We start from the raw sequence: 21,946 nt of genomic DNA on the forward strand, positions 1-21,946 counted from the left end.
TCATAAACTATGAGCGTCCGTGCAGGACATTTTACGTGAGCGTCTGAATGTAGTCTCCCTCCCCGGCTCTGCTGCCGTTATAAACTTCATAGCATTTGGTTATGGATGTAGGTTATTTAATAGAGTCATTTATGTGAGTGGATCCAGTGCTCTATAAAGAGGCCGGCTTTCGTCCAATGTTCAGTCTTTTCATCCTTGTCCTTCCTGTTTGCTCCATATTTGATGAATTACGTCTGTTTTCTGTATTTTTGTGGCTCCTCTGTGTCTAATGCGGGTTCTTATGCGTCTGTGGTCTGCTGGCCGTTGTCTCCTTGACCACCTTGTCATCCGATATGAGCTGCGTATTCTTTTTGCATTTAATCCACTGTGGATTATTTTCTCTTGTGTGTTCACATTTTTTTTTATTAATGCATGAAGTGCTTCCTCGTCCACAAACGGCCTTCAAGGTTGACGCTGCGATGACCTCGGCACCACTGTGGTGTTAGACATTTATATTTTGCGTGTGCATCACTTTATGAAGGAGGATAATTGTTCAACATCTGCTTGTTTCCACTGCCGTCACAAAGTGTTAAGACTATGATATGTTTAAATTGGGTTCTGGCTCTATTCCAGCTAAGTGGATTTAAAATTGCTTTTGGAATTCAAGCGCTGACCTCCATCAATTAGGTTGTTGGAGGCTGTCACTATCCATAGTGACTGAATGAAGGGTAACCTTTTTCTCACCCAGACATGCAGAAACGGGAACAAGTTCTTCTGTCTAATCAGACCGTCTGAGAGTTGATTTTACTGAAGGTTTGAAGTAAAGATATTATCGTGGTGTAAGAACATATTTGTGGATTTGAGTGTTGCAATAGTTTCCTTTCTGGTACTGTAAGATCTCCCTCAAAAATGTTGGAGCGATTTTTAATGGATGGTTTACGTGCAAAGGCTTGTGGCTCGAGTTAATGTTGGTTTAGTTTAAACCTCCAACCACTAGATGTCAGTGTTGAGATCCACCTTCGGCTGTATCGCTCTTTCCCTCCAGTGTGCCCAGATCTACCGTACTTCTGTAAGTATACTCACGTGTGGTATCCTGCTTGTGAATATACTTCCTTGCGTGGTGCTTGAGTTGTTCACTCCACTCAGCAGCGTAAGATAAAACATCGACAGAGGAGCATTTCACATCTCTAATCCCCAAAATGACGGACCTATGAAACACTGACTTTCTTACGCCGTTGTGATCTTTTGTTACGCATCGAATCGCAGCTCTCGTATCGTGATCTGGGTCGTATTGCCAGATTCGTCTGAAACACAAACCTGTTCATGTCTGCAGTGAAGCTTTCAACCAGATTAACGTTCAACCAAACCCGACGGATGGTTATGTTTCATTTCATTTCACTTTGAATCCAAGATGCTGACCGTCGATGTGTAAACACACCTTTATAACCAACAACTTTCAATGTAAAAGTCAAATTCAGGTTTTGATTACCATATAACGATGAAAGAGTTTGTGTGTGTGTGTGTGCCATGTAATTAAGAAAGCTGTGAGTCTGTCACATCACCCCAGTGATAAACTCTGAAATATAAACACATGTTGAAGGGAAAGTTTGCTCAGTCCACTGCCAGACAAGTGTCAGCAGTAATTACCTCCAGTAATTATACTCTTTGCCGAGCTTCAACCTCACCCTCAAGCCCGTTTCCTTGAGCTCCAAGCAAATGGGAACGTCGTATGTTGTTGGGTTTTTATTTTTTTCTGTGCACATGCCAGGCAAATGGAAAGCAGATCTCACAGACTCTCACCGTAGATTGTTCCTCCAAAATGCAAAAAAACCCCAAAAAAACACACCAAATGAAATCGCCAACATTTCTGTGGCTGGGCTGTGGAATGTGACGGCAGAAGGATTTAAAGAAACCTCTCCTCAGTGTGTTTCACTGTGTCTGAACTAAGAGTCTAACTGAGCAAAGACAGCTTTCTTGTGTGCATGTGAGACGCTAGAAGGTGACCTTTCCAGTCAGAGCGGGCAGCTTTCCATTGCTGTCCTGTTTTTTTTTTATTTTATTGTGGTTAATCACTATGCTACAAAAATAAATGCACCAATCATTACAAAAGGCTAATGATTGGCAGGAAGACGTTATGTTCTGCTCCCACCACCCTGGCATTAGAGAGCTGTGTGTAGATCTGCATGTCTAGTCCCCCTTGTATTGTGCTTTTGTTAGCTTTTTGAGTAGAAGTGTTTTATTTCTGTGGTTCCTTGTCACGCCAACAGTCTTTTTTGTTACGTTGTTGTTATTTTGTTTTTTCTCCCTTTTTTTTGTTTCCTTCCTTTCTTTCGTCCCACTGTCATTTCCATTTCAACCTCTCTCTTCTCCTTGGCCTGTCCTTTTCTGCGTTACATTTCTTTCATCCCCTCCTACGCTGCCACTGTTTCCTGCCCCTCCCCGTATCCCTACGCCCATCCCTCCCTCCCTCTCTCCCCCCTCCCGACCAAAAGACGTTACCCTGCCCTCTTTCCCTCCCCCCTCACTGACTCCTAACACTGCTGACCATGTAACGCCAGGCTCCGGAGGTGTAGCCAGTGCTGCAGGACCCACTCCCTCTGCCCCCCGAGACGTCGTGGCATCTCTGGTCTCCACCCGCTTCATCAAGCTGACCTGGCGCCCTCCAGCTGAACCCCATGGAGAGGAGCTGACTTACTCGGTTTTCTACAGCCAGGAGGGGACTAACAGGTAGAGCACCTGCTGAGCTGCATTGTGGCTCTACCAGGAGGGGGTTAATATATGCACATTACTGCTGGAGTCAGCAGGGCATTAAATACATGCAGTATATTCCTGCAAGCATCTCACCCGACTCCGAAAATATCAAATGAAAGCAGTTATCATAGCAGTAAGTGCTCATTAATAAAAGAAACAAGCTTCCTTTGTCAGAGCGTTGCCTTTTCATGTCTAACTTTTTTTTTAAAGTTGCGCTGCACTACATTTTCCTCGGCTTCTTCTGAAGAGGATTAATGAAATATAACTGAGGAAATGGATAACGCAGGGAGAGGATGTCCCACAATGTCATCTCAGAGTTTCCACTCTCTTTGCTGTCTTCCTTTCAAAAATGGCTTCATGTTACTTCCAGAGAAGTTTTATTCTGCATGAAACCATTTTAAACGTGAATAAACGTGCAAGTGCATGAAGCGTTCAAATACTTTCAGCCCTCACGAGTGTGGTTGTGCACACGTTTCTTCTGAAACGAGCCATCCGACTGCTTCTGCAGACAGATGGGTGCTAAAACGCTAGCCAACATGCAGAAATGAGTCGTTTTAATCATTTACAAAGTAAAAGCAACGATCGCGAATCGAGTCCAGCTTCTCAGATGTTTTTCACCGTCCACGCTGTTTTCTGGTGTTTCTGTTAGTGAGCAGATCAATTAACATTCTAGTACCAGAAAGCACAAATACAAGTTTCGGTATAATACACAAGTGTGTATGTGCTCAACTTTGTTCTAGATAGTGTTTAGCTTATCTGATTTTCTTTTTTTTTTTTTTAGTTCAGTCATTGTCACGTCATCAAAAAGGAAAACAAGTACATTAGTGTAGTTTATACCAATGAACAATGTGAAAACGTTTCGTCTTTTCTAAGAATTTCAGTTATTTTTAGTGAAATACATCAAGCTAATAAAGAGTGGGAGCCAGTTTTCCGATGTTCCATCAGTCTTTTGTGTGTCCGGACCGTCATAGTAAATCGGGTTTCACCCTATACACACACAGTTTGCAATAAAACCACATTTTAGGATTTTTGGTTTATTATAAATCCAAGAAACTGAATTTATTGTTGAATGAAAATTCTTGTGTGTGTGAATCAGGGAGAGAGTGGTGAACACCAGCCGTCCCGGGGAGATGCAGGTCACCATCCAGAGCCTCATGCCAGACACCAAATATCGCTTCAGGGTTGTGGCTCACAACGGGAACGGCCAGGGAGAGAGCTCTGCAGCGCTCAAAGTGGCCACCCAGGCTGAAGGTAAAGACGCACACAAAGTACATTTCTGTTTGCTCGGTAAACACAAAGCCCAACTCCAGCCGGCCGGTGAGAAACGGGCTCGGCTCGGCGGTGCAGAGGCGAGCAGGGATGCACTCGAAGGAAACACGCACGTGCAAATAAATATTCACTCACATGCAGCCCTGCCTGACTTCAAATAGAGATGCAAACACACACACACACACACGCTGTGTAATGCTGTTCAGTCAGACCACCCAGACAGGCAGGGGGTCTCTTCCTATAAATAACTCGTTCTTTACTCTCCAGCCTTTTCTATAAGCCCTCTGTTTGTCGCTTCAAGCTTCAGCTGAAACTGCCAGTCAACCCTCCTCCCCAGCAGAGATCGGGTGGGTGGGTGGGTAGGGGGGGCTTTTATGCCATGTCTTAATGTGTAAGAAATATTTAAAACAAGTGTTCCAGATTTTAATTTAGTCTTTTTGATTTGAAGAATGGCCAACAAAGTGGTGGTCTTCATTTGAGCCCGCCCGTGGCTGCTGCTCTGTTTCGCCCACATTAGAAGGCGCTTTGAGGGAGGGGGGGTTCCCCCCCCGCCACGCTGTCGGGGTGGATGTCCCTCACCTCCAGACTCGGCTGCGGCTCAGTCTCTGTCAGTTTTTGTAGGTCAGCTGCTGTTCTTCTGTGTCCTTTGAGGGAGGGTAGACGGATAGACATGCACACACACACACACACACACACACAGCACACCTTAAGGCCAGTCTGCCCATTCACTCCTGAGAATATCGGTGTGTGTGTGTGTGTGTGTGTGTGTGTGTGTGTGTACTTATAGAGTGACAATGTGCTGTGAGTTGAGGCTTAAAATGTTGACCTCCATCTGAGCTGTGTGTGTGTGTGTGTGTGTGCCGCTGCTCCTGTGTTACGTCTCTAGTGAGACAGGCTTAACACACACACACACACACACACACAGCCAGTGCGGACTATAACAATAAGAACTCTCTCTGCGTGAGCAGGACTCAACACGGCACAATCAGGAACGATCAGTGATGTACAGTCTGTCGTTGTAGCTTCATCTCCCGGCACACACATCTGAATGTATTCCATTAGAGGGTAACGCACCGACTGTCAGCTTTACCTTCCGCTCTCGTTTGTTCTAGATGAGCGGCGTAGACTTGGCTGCGTAACCGGTTAGAGGCAAAGGAAGGGTCTCCTCCTGATACTGATAGATAGCGGCAGGTGAACTGCGTGTGTCTTACCTGTGCATTCAGAGAAGTCGACTGCAGACATACATCCTGACCCTGGAAAGTAACTGATGTGTCCGTTTTCTCGCTGTATTTCTTTTGTATTAAATATATATGGTGAAAGAAAAAAGAAGTGTTTTTATTAGTGTAAGAGCTTTTGCCCAGATATTCATACTGCATAGCAAGTAATCAGAGTACATATTGATATATATTCAGGCCCCTAATACATTCCGCTTCCTGTCTCTTTTAACCATATGCAATGAAATAAAATGTGTGAACACTGAATATAAGCCCGAGGCAAATGTTGTCAGAAGACGGGCTTGCACGGTGATGTGTCTGTTGAAGCATACCTTCAGTGTATTTGTCAGGGGGGAATAGTGAGGAAATCAACATGGCTGGCAGCTCTATCCGGAGGGGACAAATGGGCCTCCTCTGAGCTGCAGCCTGCTGAGCTGAAGTTAACCCACAGGGAGCGCGTGCACGGCGTAGAATAATACGAGGCTGCAGTCGGTTGGCGCGGCTCGCCCGACTTCCCGGATGCAGAGATAATAAAAACGGTTTGGACTGATGGCTTTCTAATCTCTCGTTTTTTTTAATCAGTCCAAGTCCCTGGGCCTGCTCCGAACCTGCGGGTGGTGCCGAACTCACCGACGACCGTCTCGCTGAGCTGGGACAAGCCCATCACGGGAAACGGAGAGATCCTCACCTACAAGCTGTACTACACAGACAAAGGTGCCGGCCCCGAGCAGGTAGGCTGCCACCTTTCCTCACTCGCCTTCGTAACGCTTACCGAACATTACGGCGTGACGGCGATAGCCGTAAAGATTACCGGTATCTTGGACCCGGCACATCACAAATCCTTTCAGAAAGCTTTTGAAAAGCCACCCAGTGTTTCTGACACATTATTCAATTACAATAAAAACATTTCCAAAGACACCGAGCTGCATGGAAATAAAGACGAACTGTCCAGAAATGAAACAAATGGATAAAGAAATCAAGAAATGTGTGTTTTGACATTTCACCGCATTTCCTTGCATCACCAGCACTCCTCATAATTGATCTTGTAAGGGAAACGCTGGATGTAGCTGACACTTGATTTTGCAGGGTTCATTAGATAAAGTAATAAGAATGTGACGGCAGAGTCAAACGTAAATTCTGTTGAGGGACGGGGTTCCTAATCGCTCTTTGTTCTGCATTTTGGCAACGTCTTTATTGAAAATACCTATTGGGCAAAAAAAGAAGAAGCAGAAATTCAGATTCCAAAACTTTATTTATCCCAGAGGGGCAATTAAAAGGCACAAAGAGCAGCATCAACAAAGAACAAACAGGACATCAGACAATAAATCAGACGCAAAGTTCTATAATTAAAATGTAAAATATGAGTTGTCCCAGTTCTGGGGTCTGACTGTGTCACATGAGTGGAATCCAACAGGCTAGATACCAAGGTAGCCCCTGCAGCAGCGGCGAGGAAGCCAGCGAGGCATTAAAAAGCCCTTAATATGATAATAGATGATCCGCCGGCAGGGTACTGAGTCGCGGTGCATCGGCTCCCTGGCGAATACAGCCAGAGATGAGGTGAAGGAGGTGAGACGAGAAGAGCGGGATGAAGAGGGCAAAGGAAGGGAAAACACCTCAAATACTGAAAGGGGGAAATATTAAGGGGCAGGAGGAAGTCCGGGACAAACCGTGTCAGGGAGGACGCGGTGACAGACAGACGGTTGTGATTGGACCGCTCTGGAAGCGAGATTAGATTCAGCCGGGGGTTTTTTTATAACTCCAAAAAGTCACAAGCAAAGAGCTGAATGCAAATTGGCTTGAAGTAATTGGGCATGTGGCAGCGTGGCCAGTTTGAAAAGCCGAAAAAGTTGAAATCACAGAAGGTATCATTTGCATCTCAGTGGAAGATTTCTTACACGGAATTACAAATGGAGCTGTTAGTGTGATTAAAGGATGGATCGGGCGTCACAGTTTGCAGCGCTCCTGTATTTGAGAAATTGGCGGGGTTGTAAATTAATTGGATCTTGTCTTATTTACAGCAAGTTGGAGCCAAACTCGATGCTCCAGTCGGGGGTGTTTCTGCATTTATTAACATGCTGTCAGCAGTGAAATACGTCTGCTTTCATTCTTTGTGAGAGTAAAACATTTTCCCTGCATCACATGTTTTCATTTTGACAAGTTGAATAGTTTTTTTCTTCTAGCTCACATTACAAGAAGGGCTTAGAAAACTGTCAAAACTTTAAAAGGTGCTTTTTTTTTGCAGACCTAATTGCAGTTACTGGGAGTCACATGAACGCTTTTAGGCGTTATGGGACGTGATGATGACGTTTCCGTCTCTTTCAGGACGTGGACGTAGACGTCCAGGCGTACGCCATGACTGGGCTGAAGAAGAACACGGAGTACAGCTTCCGCGTGGTGGCCATCAACAAGCACGGCTCAGGGGTCTCCACCGGGGACGTCGGGGTTCGAACCCTGTCCGACGGTCAGTCGCTTTAACGACAAAGTCCAGCAGGGCAGCTTCTGAAAATATTTATTATGCTTTCACATAAGACGCAGATTCCATTTCTGCCAATCAAGTAATCGATTAGTCTGTTTAGCTCTACGGTAGATTGTCATTTTAATGGGGGTTGTTTTACACTGACGAAATGAAATGACCTGTTTTCGTCTGTTTGCTTATTCGCAGTACCAAGTTCTCCTCCTCAAAACCTCACCCTGGAGGTCCAGAACTCAAAGGTGAGACTTTTTTTCCGGACCGAATCGGACCCAGTGGACCTGAATCCGCTGCTTTACTGTTGAGGACTTAGAAGCACTTACTCACCAAAAGTGCCTGCACATGGATTTGTATTTACAAAACCATAAATACTCGTGCACACACACACAGAGAGGCACCGTCCACTCGCTTGTAGCCAGGAGACTCATCTGTTAGACAGGCGTCTTCATCTTCATCATCCTCCATGCGTCCAAACTCTGGACAAGAAGACATATCCAAGTGCCTGGCGACATAAGCACAAAAGAATAATGAGGTTAGATAACTGGTTGAAGATCAAAGGAAGTATTGACTTGTTGATTTGCATGTCAAGCAAATGTAAACGGCATTGAATTCTCAGCATGTTCTGCTCTGGAGCATAAATTGATGACTGGATTAGCCCCCGGGGAAGCCCATGGAGTATCTCTGCCGAGGCTGAGCGCCCCACGTGTACGTTTAGTTCCATCACCCATCCCGCCATGACGTGGCATCTGAACAGTTTTCAGATATTCCTGCTAAAAAAACAACAACACACACACAACTTAGAAATGGACAACGGATCGAATACACAGCCAGGATCGATATTGAAAGAGGATATTTTCTGGGGGGGGGGGGGGGGTGCAAGTTGATAGTTCTCCATCTTCCCAGTAAATTTCAGGGCAAATGTGTTGAGTAGTTTTTGCTGTAAATAGGTGCAGGTGGGGTGGGGAGGGGGGGGGCAGACTGAGGTAAGATGTTAGATTAATTTCACCTTGCTTTCATTTCTCAAAGCCCAGTGGGCGGCGCTCGTGTCTCGTGCTCTCCTGAACTTCCATTGTTGAATCCGGTTCATCCCCGGTAAACACGCTGTTGTTGTTGCATGACATTCTTCATTAGATAAGGCTGCTGCGGTGGCTGCAGGCATCACAACAGACTCCCGATTCAAAGGGGAAACCGGCCGCGGCAGCTTCGGCGTTCGCCCATTTGATCTTCAAACAGACAGCTGTAGGCCTGTTTGCCGTGCATTTCCACCCGACTGATGGATTAAGTTCGATGAAAAGATGTTTCTCACTCGTGGACACTTGAGACAGAAAAGTGCAAAAGGCAGAAGATGCAGAAAACCTCGGGATGTGCGAGCGTTCGGTGGAAGAGCCGGCACTTTTAGCCCTTTGCTGTTGGATGTGGCGAGAGAGAGAGAGAGAGAGCTGTCAAAGCAAAGTCGAAAAATAACTTGTGCACAATCATATCATGCACTCCCAGCTTGAGTGGGCGCTGGCCACCCACGCCGAGGGATCCTAGGCTGAGGATTGTGGCGAGTAGACGCTAACGCAAACGTTAAACGTGAGGGAATTGCAGCAGAATTGTCTTTTGAACCTGCCGTCCCTTCCCAGCGAGTCCCGGATAAGCCCATTAAAGAGTAGAAAACAAACAACTGGTCTCTTTATTCCTAAACATGATTAAAATTAGTTGTCTCCCCGCCCCCCGCCCCCCTTTGTTGTCACAGCGTTTGATTCTGAATGTAAATGTCATTAAGTCGGTAATTCTTGCACAAGAGTGTAGCTGCAGAGCAGTCGTACAATTAGACATTAGATGCGCCGAGCTGAAAGGAACGGTGGCGGGGGGGGGGACTAATTAACATGTGATTCATATTCTGTCTCCTCTTGGAGCAGAAGCCCCACATCAAATACCCGCAAGGAAACCTGTTTCTGGGATCTAATTTGTATTTTTTTTTCTTTTACTTTTGCCGGCTGCCATCCCCTGTGATTTTCCAAAACAGGTTTTCTTGATCAGGGAGAAGATGGGAGGAAAGCAAAACACACATTGAGTCCAGATCTATAACGTGATAAGATCAAGTGAATAATTAAACACACTTAACACAGATTTAATTTGTGCCGTTCCCTTGACTGCTGCGGAGAGGAGTGTGTGTGTGTGTGTGTGTTTGTGTGTGTGTGCGCGCGCACCCTTCTACATGTATTCAGGGTTTGTGCATCAGTGTGAAACTGGAGAAGTGTTAATTAACTCTTCTCCCACGCTGGGCTACCCGCCCGCCTCTTTAAACTCACGCAGCAGTGCAGCATTGGCCCGCCAGCAAAGCTCCTGCATTTATATCCCTGCCTGCGTGTCTCTGCCGGGTTCTGATCCCACACGCAGCCGTCGGGATGCTATTCGTGCATTTCTCTCCTTGTCAGTCACGCTCAGGTGTCTTGCAGGGAGGGGCAGGCGAGACCGTTTCTGGTGACAGAGCGATCAACCTTCTGGGTTACGTTGGCGTCAGCGTTCACGCCAGGGTCTGTTAGCTGTACGACGCTACCTGCTCACAGATGTGCTCGCCCGTCCACCTGCCGTCCCAAGAGCAGATGGCGACACGTTCACTAAAAGTGCATTTGTGCTTCTCCCCAGGGCATCATGCTGCGGTGGCTGCCCCCGCCCCTGAATGGCCAGAACGGAGAGATCACTGGTTACAAGATCCGATACCGGAAAGGATCCAGGAGGAGCGAAGCAAGCGAGATCACTGGAGGCACCCAGCTTTTCAAGATCATCAGCGGTAATGGCCGCTGACTCAGCAGTCAGCTGGGCTACAATAACTCGACACGAAGCCTCATCAGTCTCGGATGCTTTCTGTGACTAATTTTGTGACGGATGATGATTATTTAGCTGTTTTTTTTTGTTTTTTTACTCGCTTTCAACCCAGTTTCTCAGAAAGTCGGCCCACTGTGGGGGATTGCGGCGTGTTTATTACTGCAGATGTGTGCGTGGGTGGAGATGAGATTTAACAGCAGTTTGCGTCGAGCATTATTCATGTCGATCTCGGCGACACCCACGTATTCAGTGTGAAGCTCCAGAAGGTGAACGCGGGGTGTGTTTGAAAACTGGAAGGGAACAAAAAAAAGGAAATAAGGCAGGATGTTATTTGTCTTATCTCACTTTTTCATACAGTTTATATAAACCAGTGTTGTTTGTGAAACCTGAGGTAGGTTTTGATATTTTAACGTCACCAAATGTATGTTTTGGGCTGCGTTCACACTGTTGATCTGGTTTAAGGCAAAACCACTTCCATCAAATCAGCCCCATCTGTGCCCTTGACTTAAAAGACGACCTGTCTGAAGGTCACACGCTTTACGTTCCATTATGAAGTTTGTTTTAAACGGTGGATCCACAAAGCAAGCGCTGTTTGAATGCCTTTTTGGTGATTATACTCTGAAACCATGTTTTCAGAAGCCACCTCATCTCTGCTTGGGGGCTGCTTTATTTAAAATCCTGATCTGGAGTCAGTCTGGCTGCTGATTTAGTCCACGTCTGCCTCTTATAGAACTGATTTCAGATGGTGTGATACTTTTTCCTGTCCTTGAATCTCACCCACTCCCACTGCTTGAAGAAAGCGCAGCATCACCAGACACACTGATGGCGATTAATATTGGATGTTGCCTCAGCGACTTTCAAATGGCTCTGCCTCATGCTGTGTGCCGCATCAAAGAGAATACCCACTTTAAAGTGGATTTTTGAGATGATCCTGGGGGGCAAACGGGGGGTGGGTGTTTGTTGATTCTAAAGCGTTTAGAAGGAGATGTTGTAGCCTTGGAGGCACTGATAGTTAGACAGCTTTCAGAAGCTGCCACCCCCCCCAAGGGTGATCCAGAGTAGTGGGTACAGCGAGAAAAGACTACAGGATTAGCATGTAGCGTGCAAATGGGACAATAGGATGATGATGAAAATTAATACAGCAGCACATCATTTGTCAGCAGCAGTCCCCCCCCCCCCAGCGGTGAAACGGTTCCTCTGAAGCAGGCTTGAAAGCGCCGAGTCCGGACTCCACAAGTTTTAGCCGGTCTTCTTTTTTTTTTTTTTACAAGTTGTCAACGCCAAACAAATCTTAGACCCAACAAAATCTAATGCAGAAAAATGAATCTCAATCACTTCTCTGAAGACATCGAGTGGAAAATAAAGTTAATTGCAGCACCGAGAACCTTCTCCCTGGTCTCGGGGGGGGGGGGGGGGGTATGGATTTTTCTCCTTAAACTGTGCAGAAGCAGGAGTCGTCTGCTAAAGATATTTTGGGCTTTCAAAGGATTGATTGCGTCTGCAAGTCCGAACTAGCCAAGCGGAGCGTGCCGGAAAATGATCATGTTAAAGCCAGGTTTCTTATATGGAGGGGGGGCTTGTGGCTAAAGTGGAATGTTTTTATTGCTGCTTGAGATTCGGTTCAGCTCGGTTTACATTCCCATGCTTTGACTTGGACTCTCGTGCTGCCCGTCCAGGTCTGGAGCGTGGGACGGAGTACTCCTTTCGGGTGTCAGCCATGACGGTGAATGGCACGGGCCCAGCCACCGAGTGGACCGTAGCGGAGACGTTCGAGAGCGACCTGGATGGTAAAAAACATCAGCTTTTGTTATTCCTTTGGATTCGGCGAGAAGCAGTCAGTTGGTTTCCAATTTCAACTTTCATTTCTTGATGAATCGTTCCTGAGATCTTTGTCCCACCCCCCCACCCCCTCCCTCAGAATCACGTGTTCCAGACCAGCCCAGTTCTCTCCACGTCCGGCCGTTGGTCAACAGCATCGTGGTCAGCTGGACGCCACCAGAGAACCAGGACATTGTGGTGCGCGGGTACAGCATCGGCTACGGCATCGGCAGCCCTCATGCTCAGACCATCAAGGTGGACTACAAGCAGCGCTACTACACCATCGAGAGCCTCGGTAAGAACACGTAGGAATGTACGCGCGTGCAAGTGCTTCCATCTTTTGACTGACACGTTGATTTGATTCCAACTGAATTCCAACTGAACTGAAGATGTCGTCTGATTGTCAGATAACACCGATCGGATGTTGATGAAACCACGGAGACGCGTTTATGAAAAGTTGTCGTGCTGAAAGCTACAAATGTCTATTTGAATAAAAGTCCGGTTTTAATGAGCGATTCATCTGCACCTCATTGCGAGCATTTAGAGAACTAATGAGCTCGTCTCCGCCACGCGCCCGAGCAGCTAATTACACAGACGAGACTGAAGCAGGTGCAATAATTAAAGGCCAGAAGTGTTGAGACAAAACACACTCACTTTCATTCGCAGGTGAGCGATATGGAAGAGGAAGGACATCTTGATCATTTTCTTCAGTAATTACACAATCATTTTGCCTCCTCCGGCGTAGGTTTGTCTGCCTGTTAGAAAGATGACTGGAAACGTTACAGACAGATCTAGACCTTGTTACCAGGACCAGTTGATTCGACTTCGCTGATGACCCAGAAGAGATCCTGGATTCTGGATCGCTTTGAAACTTTCATTAACATTGGAGTCAATGGAGCTTCAAGATTTGTGCCTCAATATCTCTGTTGATTATTGATCAATGTTTATGGAATTTAACAGAGTCATGTAGGGTGGGGATTTCTATCTTGCCACCAAATTCCATCCGGATCCGGAAAATACATACAATTTTAACATAAAAAATCAGTTTAAAAAATCAACCTCTGATTTACTTTTACTTTTCATGGTTGGTGTAAAAAGATACCAAGAACAATCTAGAACCTTTTGGTGATGATCCAGATCACCATGTGGACGGTGTGAATGAGCTGCTTGGCGGAGGTCTGCGCTCTCTGAGTGATTTTCTCGTATCAAAATGCGATAAAATTGATTTAAATGACGTGTTTCAGAACAATATTATTTCCTAAAAACCGAAACATTCAAGTGAGACCTGTGTATTTTGCAATAGATATAGCGACAGCCTTTGTGTTGCCATCTGTTTCTTCTCCTGTCTGAAATTCACACAGTGTGTGATCACGGCGTTTCCCGTTGCAGCAGTGAAAACACCCGGTGGGGGTGACGCAGCCAACTCTGTCAGTGAACGCATCAGTTACACGATTAGGATCTGAATTCATTTTGGAGTCTGGAGAGTTTCAGATCGATTTTGCGTCTTTGTCGGTTGATCCTGTCTCTCTCTCCCTTCGCTCTTCCTAACCTTTACCTTCCTGTCTTCAGACCCCAGCTCCCACTACGTGATCACGCTGAAGGCCTTCAACAACGTGGGTGAGGGGATTCCCGTGTACGAGAGCGCCATCACCAGACCGCAGTCAGGTAGGGTTGACTCGGACCAGCGTTTATCTGCGCTCTGTCTAACCTGAAATCCGGAAAACTGTGGCTTCCCAATTCCCGATCGGTTTTTCATCAATGCCTGTGTCAGTCGGGACCAATGTGATCGGGCAGTGTGTATCTGAAGAGAGGCCACCTCGCCAGAGGGCATCAATAGGATTAAATGTAGGAGACGACGACGCGTCGGACAAACCGGCTTAGCTGTCAGTCGTAGCTTTTAAATTTCACGTGGCTGCTCTGTTAATAACGAGACGTGGGATCTGACAGATGATCTCGACGAGAGGAAGAAGAATCCCGGCCCGTGCTCCCTCGGCTGTCCCGGGATGTGGGCCTCCCCCCATCTACCTACCCACCTCCCCATTCAGCCTTGATCCCTCCACTGCATCAGCGCCGTTCCACCGCTGAGCTCGAGGGGGGGGGGCGGAGTCACGTACCCACACAATGACATACACTCTCTACACAGCTTCCGCTTCTTCACATCATGACGTGCACATACACGCCGGCAGACCCCCCGTGGTGACATCGGCAGCCCTTCGTCGGATCCAAACGCTTCCTCTCAAAGCAGAACCAAAGCCCGCCCGAATCCTCCGGGGCTCGTTCCGTTCCTGCCAGTTTGTTCAAGTCGGGTTTTAAAAAAAGACGAGCTGACCTATATAGGACTTAAACTTCTCAGAGAAACTTAGTGAATGGGAGGGGGGGGGGGGCTGAGAGAGGACTCGATCAAACGGATAAAGATCACAATATGATGTCTAAACTGAAAATAATTAAATGAGAGGTTGAATCTGTTCCAAAAAAAAAAAAAAAAAGAAACCTTTCAAGGGCATGTCAGCATCCTTCCTGCAGAGAACTCGAGCAACACAGACTCTTAAAGCGGGACAAAGAAATGCAGCTCTACCTACACACACACACACACACGGAGGCTTCAGCTTGAGCTTATAACATGCACAGCTCTGCACAAAGGAATGCCAAATGGAGCGCGGCGCAGAGGAGAAGAGGCCAACAAGCGTTCATGGAGGAGTGTCACTGCGGGTGACCGACCAAAGCTATTTGTCTTCCATCTCAACGACCCGAGAATGGAGGAGCTCGTCGCCAGAAGGCCGTCTTGAAGTATTTGCCCTTTAGTATGTTGGCTAGAAGCTGCTTGTTTGAGCCAACGCCACACACACACACACACACACACACACACACATTGTGCGCTCTGATGGGCAGGCAGCTTACACACAAACATTCTCCATGTAAACACACACAGTAAAGACACATAATGTAAAAAGAAGTCTTTTGTTATGTAACATGACAAATAGCATTTATTTACGTTCAATCTTCTATTGGGCTCTTAAAGTTCAATCATCAGATATTATTCTACTTCTATTGACTTGGGAAATATATTTTGATCGGATTGTTTTATTCATTCGCATTTTTGTTGTTAAATTTCAAGCCGCGATAAAATAATAAAACCCCAGGAAGAAAAAAAACAATTATTTAAAATGTCAGTTAAACAGAAGACATCAACAATGAATTTGAAGCCTTGACGTTCCTAAAATGCTTTACAGTTTTGCGACATCCCCTTTTCTTTCACAGGTTTTTTAGGTCAGTACTGCAGTACTGATAAATGTCTGTTTACCACAATGTCAGTACATAAATATCCTGGAGGACACAATGTTCACAACTTCTGAAAACGATCTGAAATGCGGACTCGTCAGGCCACAGGACACTTCAGTCAGTCCATCCCGGGTTGAGCTGAGACCCAGAAGAGATGGATGTCGTTAGAATCTCTGCTTCTCGTCTTAACGTTGTTGCTACGGAGATGAACAGAATGTTTTTCTCTACTCTTCCTGGGTTCATGTGGTAAAATTCCACAGATATTTGTTGTTGGTTTTTGTCTCCTTTCACTGCAGAGACTTTTCCAAGTTCTTTGGATCCTTAGGTGATATTATGGGCTGTAGCGTAAATAATCAAGTTCCCTCGGGTTGCACACTGAAATTGTTTTCTAATTATTGAACTATGTGCTCATGCATTAGTGGAAATGTAACCCTTTAAAGCCCAAACCTATCATATTTTGCCTTTCGGGTTTTTGAGACTTCTACTTCAGAAGTTTGATTCCGGATTTAGCAAAAGTTCTATAGATTAGAGCACTTTTATACAAATTTAAGTAGATTTTTATTTATTTATTTACTTTTTGACAAATTTGTCAGAAGGTTCCATTAAGACCTTATTTTCCAAAACTTTTAGTTTTATGACAATTATTTCATAGTTTAGGCTATAAAGGGTTAAGGATACGCCTTTCATACTTTGTGATGATTCCATTACAAAAGAGCCTTTTTTACCTGTGGAACTGCCCAATCAGATGTTTTCACTCTGTGTTCTTCAGTTTAGCCACTATTCAGTTTTGCCTCTGCCTGAATAGAAGAGCTCGGTGCTTTAATGTGCCAGTCTGACGTGCTTGTCTGCAGGATTGTGGGTATCTGCTTGCGCTCTAGTTTTCATTTGCTGTAATCTTCTCTCATGGATATTGCCTTTTCCTCTCTCTGTGTAGCGACACAGTAGCTTTTGGTAGAACATCACACACTGTATCGACGCCTCTGTAGATCTTATTGTAGAGGTCTGTCTGATTTATTCTAATAGAGTCTTCTCTCTTTCTCTTCACCCCTCCCAATCCCATCCTCTTTTTTTCCCCACCTCCCTCGTCGTCGTCCTTCATTTAACCTCATTAACCTTATCCTCCTCCTTTTGGCTCCTCCCTCCACCCTGCTCTGAATCCCCTGTCCGATCCTCCACACCATCCTTCTCCTTTATGTTTTCATTTTGGTCATTTTAATTTGTGGGCATGCGTGCGGGTTTTCCTGCCTGGCATGCAGACCCCATTGACCCCGATGTTGACTTCTACGAACTCTTCCATGCTCCATACACCCCAGTACCAGACCCCTCTCCCATGATGCCTCCCGTGGGCGTTCAGGCCTCCGTACTGAGCCACGACACCATCAAAGTGACGTGGGCTGACAACTCGCTGCCCAAGAACCAGAAGATCACAGATAACCGCTTCTACACGGTCCGCTGGAAGACCAACATCCCTGCGAACACGAAAGTGAAGGTCAGTGATTCCTGTGTGATTCACACGCCCTCGTTGTTCGGCTCGTTCATTCAGGATGGAGATTTCTTGACATTTCCTGGTTCAAAAGGACTCATTTACGGCTGATTTATTCAAGACTAGTTTTTCTTTTTGAACACACACACGCACACAACATATGCAGGCGAATACGAAGGAAAGAAGAAGTTGCACCTCTTTTTATAGTGAGAGAATTTCTAAAATTGTATTTGCTATCTTACTTTGTCTGAGATGAATGTGTTTTTTTTTCCATGAAATCTTCCAACTTCCTTTCATGTCTCGTAAAAGTTCAGAATTAGTCTTTTTATTACAAAGCGGGAGTTTGAACTCGTCATGCCAGATAATAACCTAAAAAAAGAATTGAATGTATTTTAGAATAATATTTATACACAAATAAATAATAATATAATGAATAATAATAATAATATAATATACAACCCCTCTTCAAAAACTGAATGCCATCCTCTGGGATTATAAAGTATTCTGATTCTGAAATATCTCCCAGGTACTTAATATCTGCATTTGGATATATTTTTTTTATTGAAGATCACATTTTGTTCTGCTAGTACTTCAATGATAAATGTATTCTTACATTCCAATACACAGTGTAATACTGAAAATCAGCACTTTAAAACTACAGTAGTGTATTTACAGTTTGAAGTTTCAGCCTAGGACAACTCAAATCCTTATCCAGTCTGATCAAACACACATGTTGTGTCTTTTGTTCGGTGACGATCTCGCTGCTGTGGGACTTTGTGCAGCTCCTCTCACCTACACTTACCAGAGAAATGATTGACGCACTTATTGACGGAAATAAAAGCCAATATCATGCAAGGATTTACAGTATAGCAAAGTGTTAGCAAGCACAGCGGGAGTATATTGCTACAATTTGTAACCTATTTTCACCCACATTCAAAGCATCATAAAGAAACACTCTCTCTCTGCAGGATGAAATTCTCCCTTCACTTGGTGGAGAGGTTAAAGTTAACAGAAATCTGAATTAGTGAGGAGCTGCATAATAACAAGGCTTCTGCTTGATCTGATCTTGAGGCTGTAGGATGACTAGAATGCCGTTTTTCATTCTGCTGGCTCAGCTAATTTATGCAATGAACGGTCTTCTTTTGAACGGGGTGTCGAGCAGTTAAGATGCCATTTAGGATTATTTTAATCATCTCTTGAAGTTATAATCCTGATTATTTCTCACAGTTATTGGGATTGACCAACCTTTTGATTCCTGCCGGAGCCCCCCCTCAGAGGGCAGTTGGTGAATCTATTTCCATCACAGCCAAACAAACAAACGTGCTTCTTTTTCTTTTTTAGTAACGGCGTCAGTGATTGGCCCTTTTCCATCAGGCCACGAGCGACCATCAAAGATGTGCAGCTTCATGAATCCAATCTTATTATTACATCCATTTACCTATTTACCCATTTACCTGGGAATGACATCACACCTGAGATGACGCATTGAATATGGAGTTTGATTGGCTTGATCGGTGAAAATCTGGTTTCCATTCACTGGCATCCGGGCGAATCCTGATCCATTACATGGAAGAGTTTTGGAGACTTATGACAAATATTTGCATGTTCTTGGACTCCGGACTTGTAGTAGGTGCGATTTTAATGTATTTATTATTATGTAGACTGCAGAAACCATTTCAGAATCATTGTTGAGGTTTTCTATAGTCGTCTTCATGCATGCATGGAGGAGGTCTTTTGGAGAATTTAGTGCGGTCCAGAAAATCCCAGGAGATATTGAAAAATGGTAATCAGAATCACCAGCAGGACAGAAATGAGTAAATATTTGCTTGAGGAAGGAAAGGATGATGGCCGATCGATACGTTTAGGTTGCTCGGCTAATGCATTCAAATGCTGGCTTTTTGGAGTTGGTGGAATTTTACATTGATTTGCTGGGATTTTTAAAGGTGATTCTCGACCAGCAGCTAAATTCTCATTATTTATCCTTGAATACTGTTTTTGACTGTGATTTGTGTGTGCTGTTTGGGTTTGTCTTCATGGTTGTACGCGTGTGTGCAAACCTGTGACCGAGCAGACCTCAGATAAAGGATCAATTATTCAACAAGGACAAGGCAAACTGCAAACGGAGGGTATAGATCTGACGATGCATTCTCTGTGCGTGGAGCTCAGGATGCACACACACGCACACACACACACACACACACACACACACACACGAGGCAGGTCTTGCTGGCATTAGTGGATGCTCAAACTGGTTTGAGTCACAGCGGCAGTAATTAGAATAATTACACAGCCTCATTATATGTTTTAATGATTTTAAAGCATTCAACCCTTTGCAGAGCGATCTTTACTGGTGTGGCAAATAATCCACCTATAGACTGTCGTCTCGCTGGAGAGTTTAATGAATCTGATCTTCAATATAACAAAACGCATCTCTCCTTTTGTTTGTGTGTTTGTTTATGATTCCCGGTCTCTCGGCAACAGATGGCCAACACCACCAGCTTGAACCACGTGGTGACGGGTCTGAAGCCCAACACGCTGTACGAGTTCTCCGTCATGGTGACCAAAGGCCGCCGCACCAGCACCTGGAGCATGACCGCACAGGGCACCACCTTTGAGACCAGTAGGAGCCAACACACACACACACACACACACACACACACACAATGAATAAATGACCAACCTGTCCAGCGTAGCGAGCTTTCGGCTGGCCGGGAGTAACTTTTGGCTTTTTGCAGCTCAGAGGGAAGGAGAGGACACAGCTGAGGAAAATGAAGCTGTCACTGCACAGTTTAGTATAATTGATAGAATAAAAAAGGTATTCATCAAAAGATCTCTCATTAAATCTAAATGATATGGAAACCTGCAGCCAATCGGGTGATGAGGGAACATAATTTCAGCTCTGCTCTGCTGTTTACCGCAAGTAAGATGGACTAACCATGCTTCCCTGCCAGTTAGACTAATTATCCTAATTATATAATAGAATAAGGGTAATGATTATAATAATGCTGATAAGGATTATGATGGTGACAATAATAATAATAATCACAGCTTTGATGATAATATAATAATAATAATCTGTATAATGACAATGATGCTAATCATCGTGATACTAATACTCGTGTTTTCATTCAGTATTTCTTATATCTTGATTTGCAGACCTTTGGCCTGAGGTTTGGGTCTGAGGAGCCGTAGAGCCACAGAACTTCACCTTCTTGCTCAAGTTGATGGAACAAAAATACATTTTTCTTTTGCTTGGTTTTCCCATTAGTCTTAAACTCTTGCACGACTTCCTGTTGTCGTTATCGGTGTTAGTAGTGACATATGGTGCATTAAACTCCTTCGGTCATTCCTATTGAATAAATATAATTCCCTTGAGCGTCCGTATGAGATTCCTGCCGCTGCGCAGCGTCGGCGCTCACACCACATTGTAAGTTGTAATTGCTCATCATAAAGTCGCCTGACAATAAAGCATTAAAAACAAAAGCCAATTTTCTTTGAAACAAGGCCTGTATAAGCATTATTGTATTGAGATTTATTATACTATTAAAAAGACTTGGGAAGCTTTGCTGTTTTTAACCGGGGGGGGGGGGGGTTGTGTGCGAATATGTGTCTATATGCGGCCGTAAACTAGAAACACACACACATCTATAAACAGGGAATAAACTTTGGGTCATCATTTTTGAGGGCAGCAGGAGCACTTACGAGATGTGTACAACATAAACGTCACAGAAACATGAAATGTGCACACGCAGTGTTCAACTCTGTGCATGGAAAGACATGCAGATGACTTATCTCCACCCCCTCACAGTCCCCAGCTCCTCCCCGAAAGACGTGACCGTGGTGAGCAAAGAGAACAAGCCTCGCACCATTATCGTCAACTGGCAGCCTCCCTCCGAGGCCAACGGGAAGATCACGGGTGAGCCTCCTTCGCGTGCCGTGCTCACGGAGCTTTAGCTGGGGTGGATTTCTCCTGATCCGGAAGGAGACTCTTTGCTTTTTATGGTCTGTGCAGATTTCAGATTTGTTTTATCTCAAGGTTAAAGAATTTAGATCCGTTTGTTCTGACGCTCAGTGAAATGTCGGGAGAGTGAATCAACTGAAAGTTCAAAATGAAACGTGTGTTATTTGCGCTACGGCCGTATCAGTCGCAGAGGAAGCGGCGTCTCCGTCTGATCGCTGCACCGGAGGCTGAAATCAGAACGCAATGATTCCAGTTGATTTCATGTTGCACTGCATCGACTGAACTTTGAACCTGCATGGACCCGCGTCTGTCCTTGACCTCTCCTGCTCCAGGCTACATCATCTACTACAGCACAGACGTGAATGCCGAGGTCCACGACTGGGTGATCGAGCCGGTCGTGGGCAACAGGCTGACCCATCAGATCCAGGAGCTGACGCTGGACACCACCTACTACTTCAAGATCCAGGCTCGGAACTCAAAGGGCATGGGCCCCATGTCCGAGGCCGTGCATTTCCGCACTCCAAAAAGTGAGTCAAACAGCTAGAGATAGCAGGAAAGCTTGCTCCAGAATGACGAGGGCTAACACGTTGCTGGAAGTTCTTAAAGCTTATTGACATTGTCCGGTTTGGAAGAACTCTCCTGGTGCTGATTCTCTGCGGGAGTCTCTCCAGGACAGAGACGTGGACAGAGTGGACATTGGCCGTTTTGCTCCAAACCTAAATTGCAAAGATAAAATAGTGTCAGTTTGAAGTGAATGAACTTTATCTTGTGTTCATCCGGCTGCATCAAAAATCAAATGTGCATTTTCTGGTTTTGGTGGAATGTGTCCTTTGTTTTTAACAAGGCTGGTTGATACTTCTCTAACTGCTTCTTCTTCTTCTACAGCACTTCCCTCTTTCGATCTCTCC

At 45.2% G+C, this 21,946-nt stretch overlaps 1 protein-coding gene across 1 annotated transcript in view; it reads left to right on the forward strand.

The window, feature by feature from the left end:
* The window catches only part of neo1a (neogenin 1a), a 163,069-nt gene that overhangs the window by 135,817 nt on the left and 5,306 nt on the right, over positions 1-21,946 (forward strand). The window contains exons 8-20 of the mRNA XM_068741802.1: positions 2,472-2,706; positions 3,827-3,981; positions 5,796-5,944; positions 7,536-7,674; positions 7,876-7,925; positions 10,318-10,462; positions 12,174-12,284; positions 12,416-12,610; positions 13,885-13,980; positions 16,851-17,083; positions 19,559-19,697; positions 20,886-20,993; positions 21,371-21,565. Of these exons, the coding sequence (XP_068597903.1) occupies positions 2,472-2,706; positions 3,827-3,981; positions 5,796-5,944; positions 7,536-7,674; positions 7,876-7,925; positions 10,318-10,462; positions 12,174-12,284; positions 12,416-12,610; positions 13,885-13,980; positions 16,851-17,083; positions 19,559-19,697; positions 20,886-20,993; positions 21,371-21,565 (1,950 nt within the window). The remainder of the gene's footprint in view (positions 1-2,471; positions 2,707-3,826; positions 3,982-5,795; positions 5,945-7,535; positions 7,675-7,875; positions 7,926-10,317; positions 10,463-12,173; positions 12,285-12,415; positions 12,611-13,884; positions 13,981-16,850; positions 17,084-19,558; positions 19,698-20,885; positions 20,994-21,370; positions 21,566-21,946) is intronic.

The sequence above is a fragment of the Brachionichthys hirsutus genome, chromosome 1 (assembly GCF_040956055.1).
Source record: "Brachionichthys hirsutus isolate HB-005 chromosome 1, CSIRO-AGI_Bhir_v1, whole genome shotgun sequence".
In the NCBI taxonomy this organism is placed as follows: Eukaryota; Metazoa; Chordata; class Actinopteri; order Lophiiformes; family Brachionichthyidae; genus Brachionichthys; species Brachionichthys hirsutus.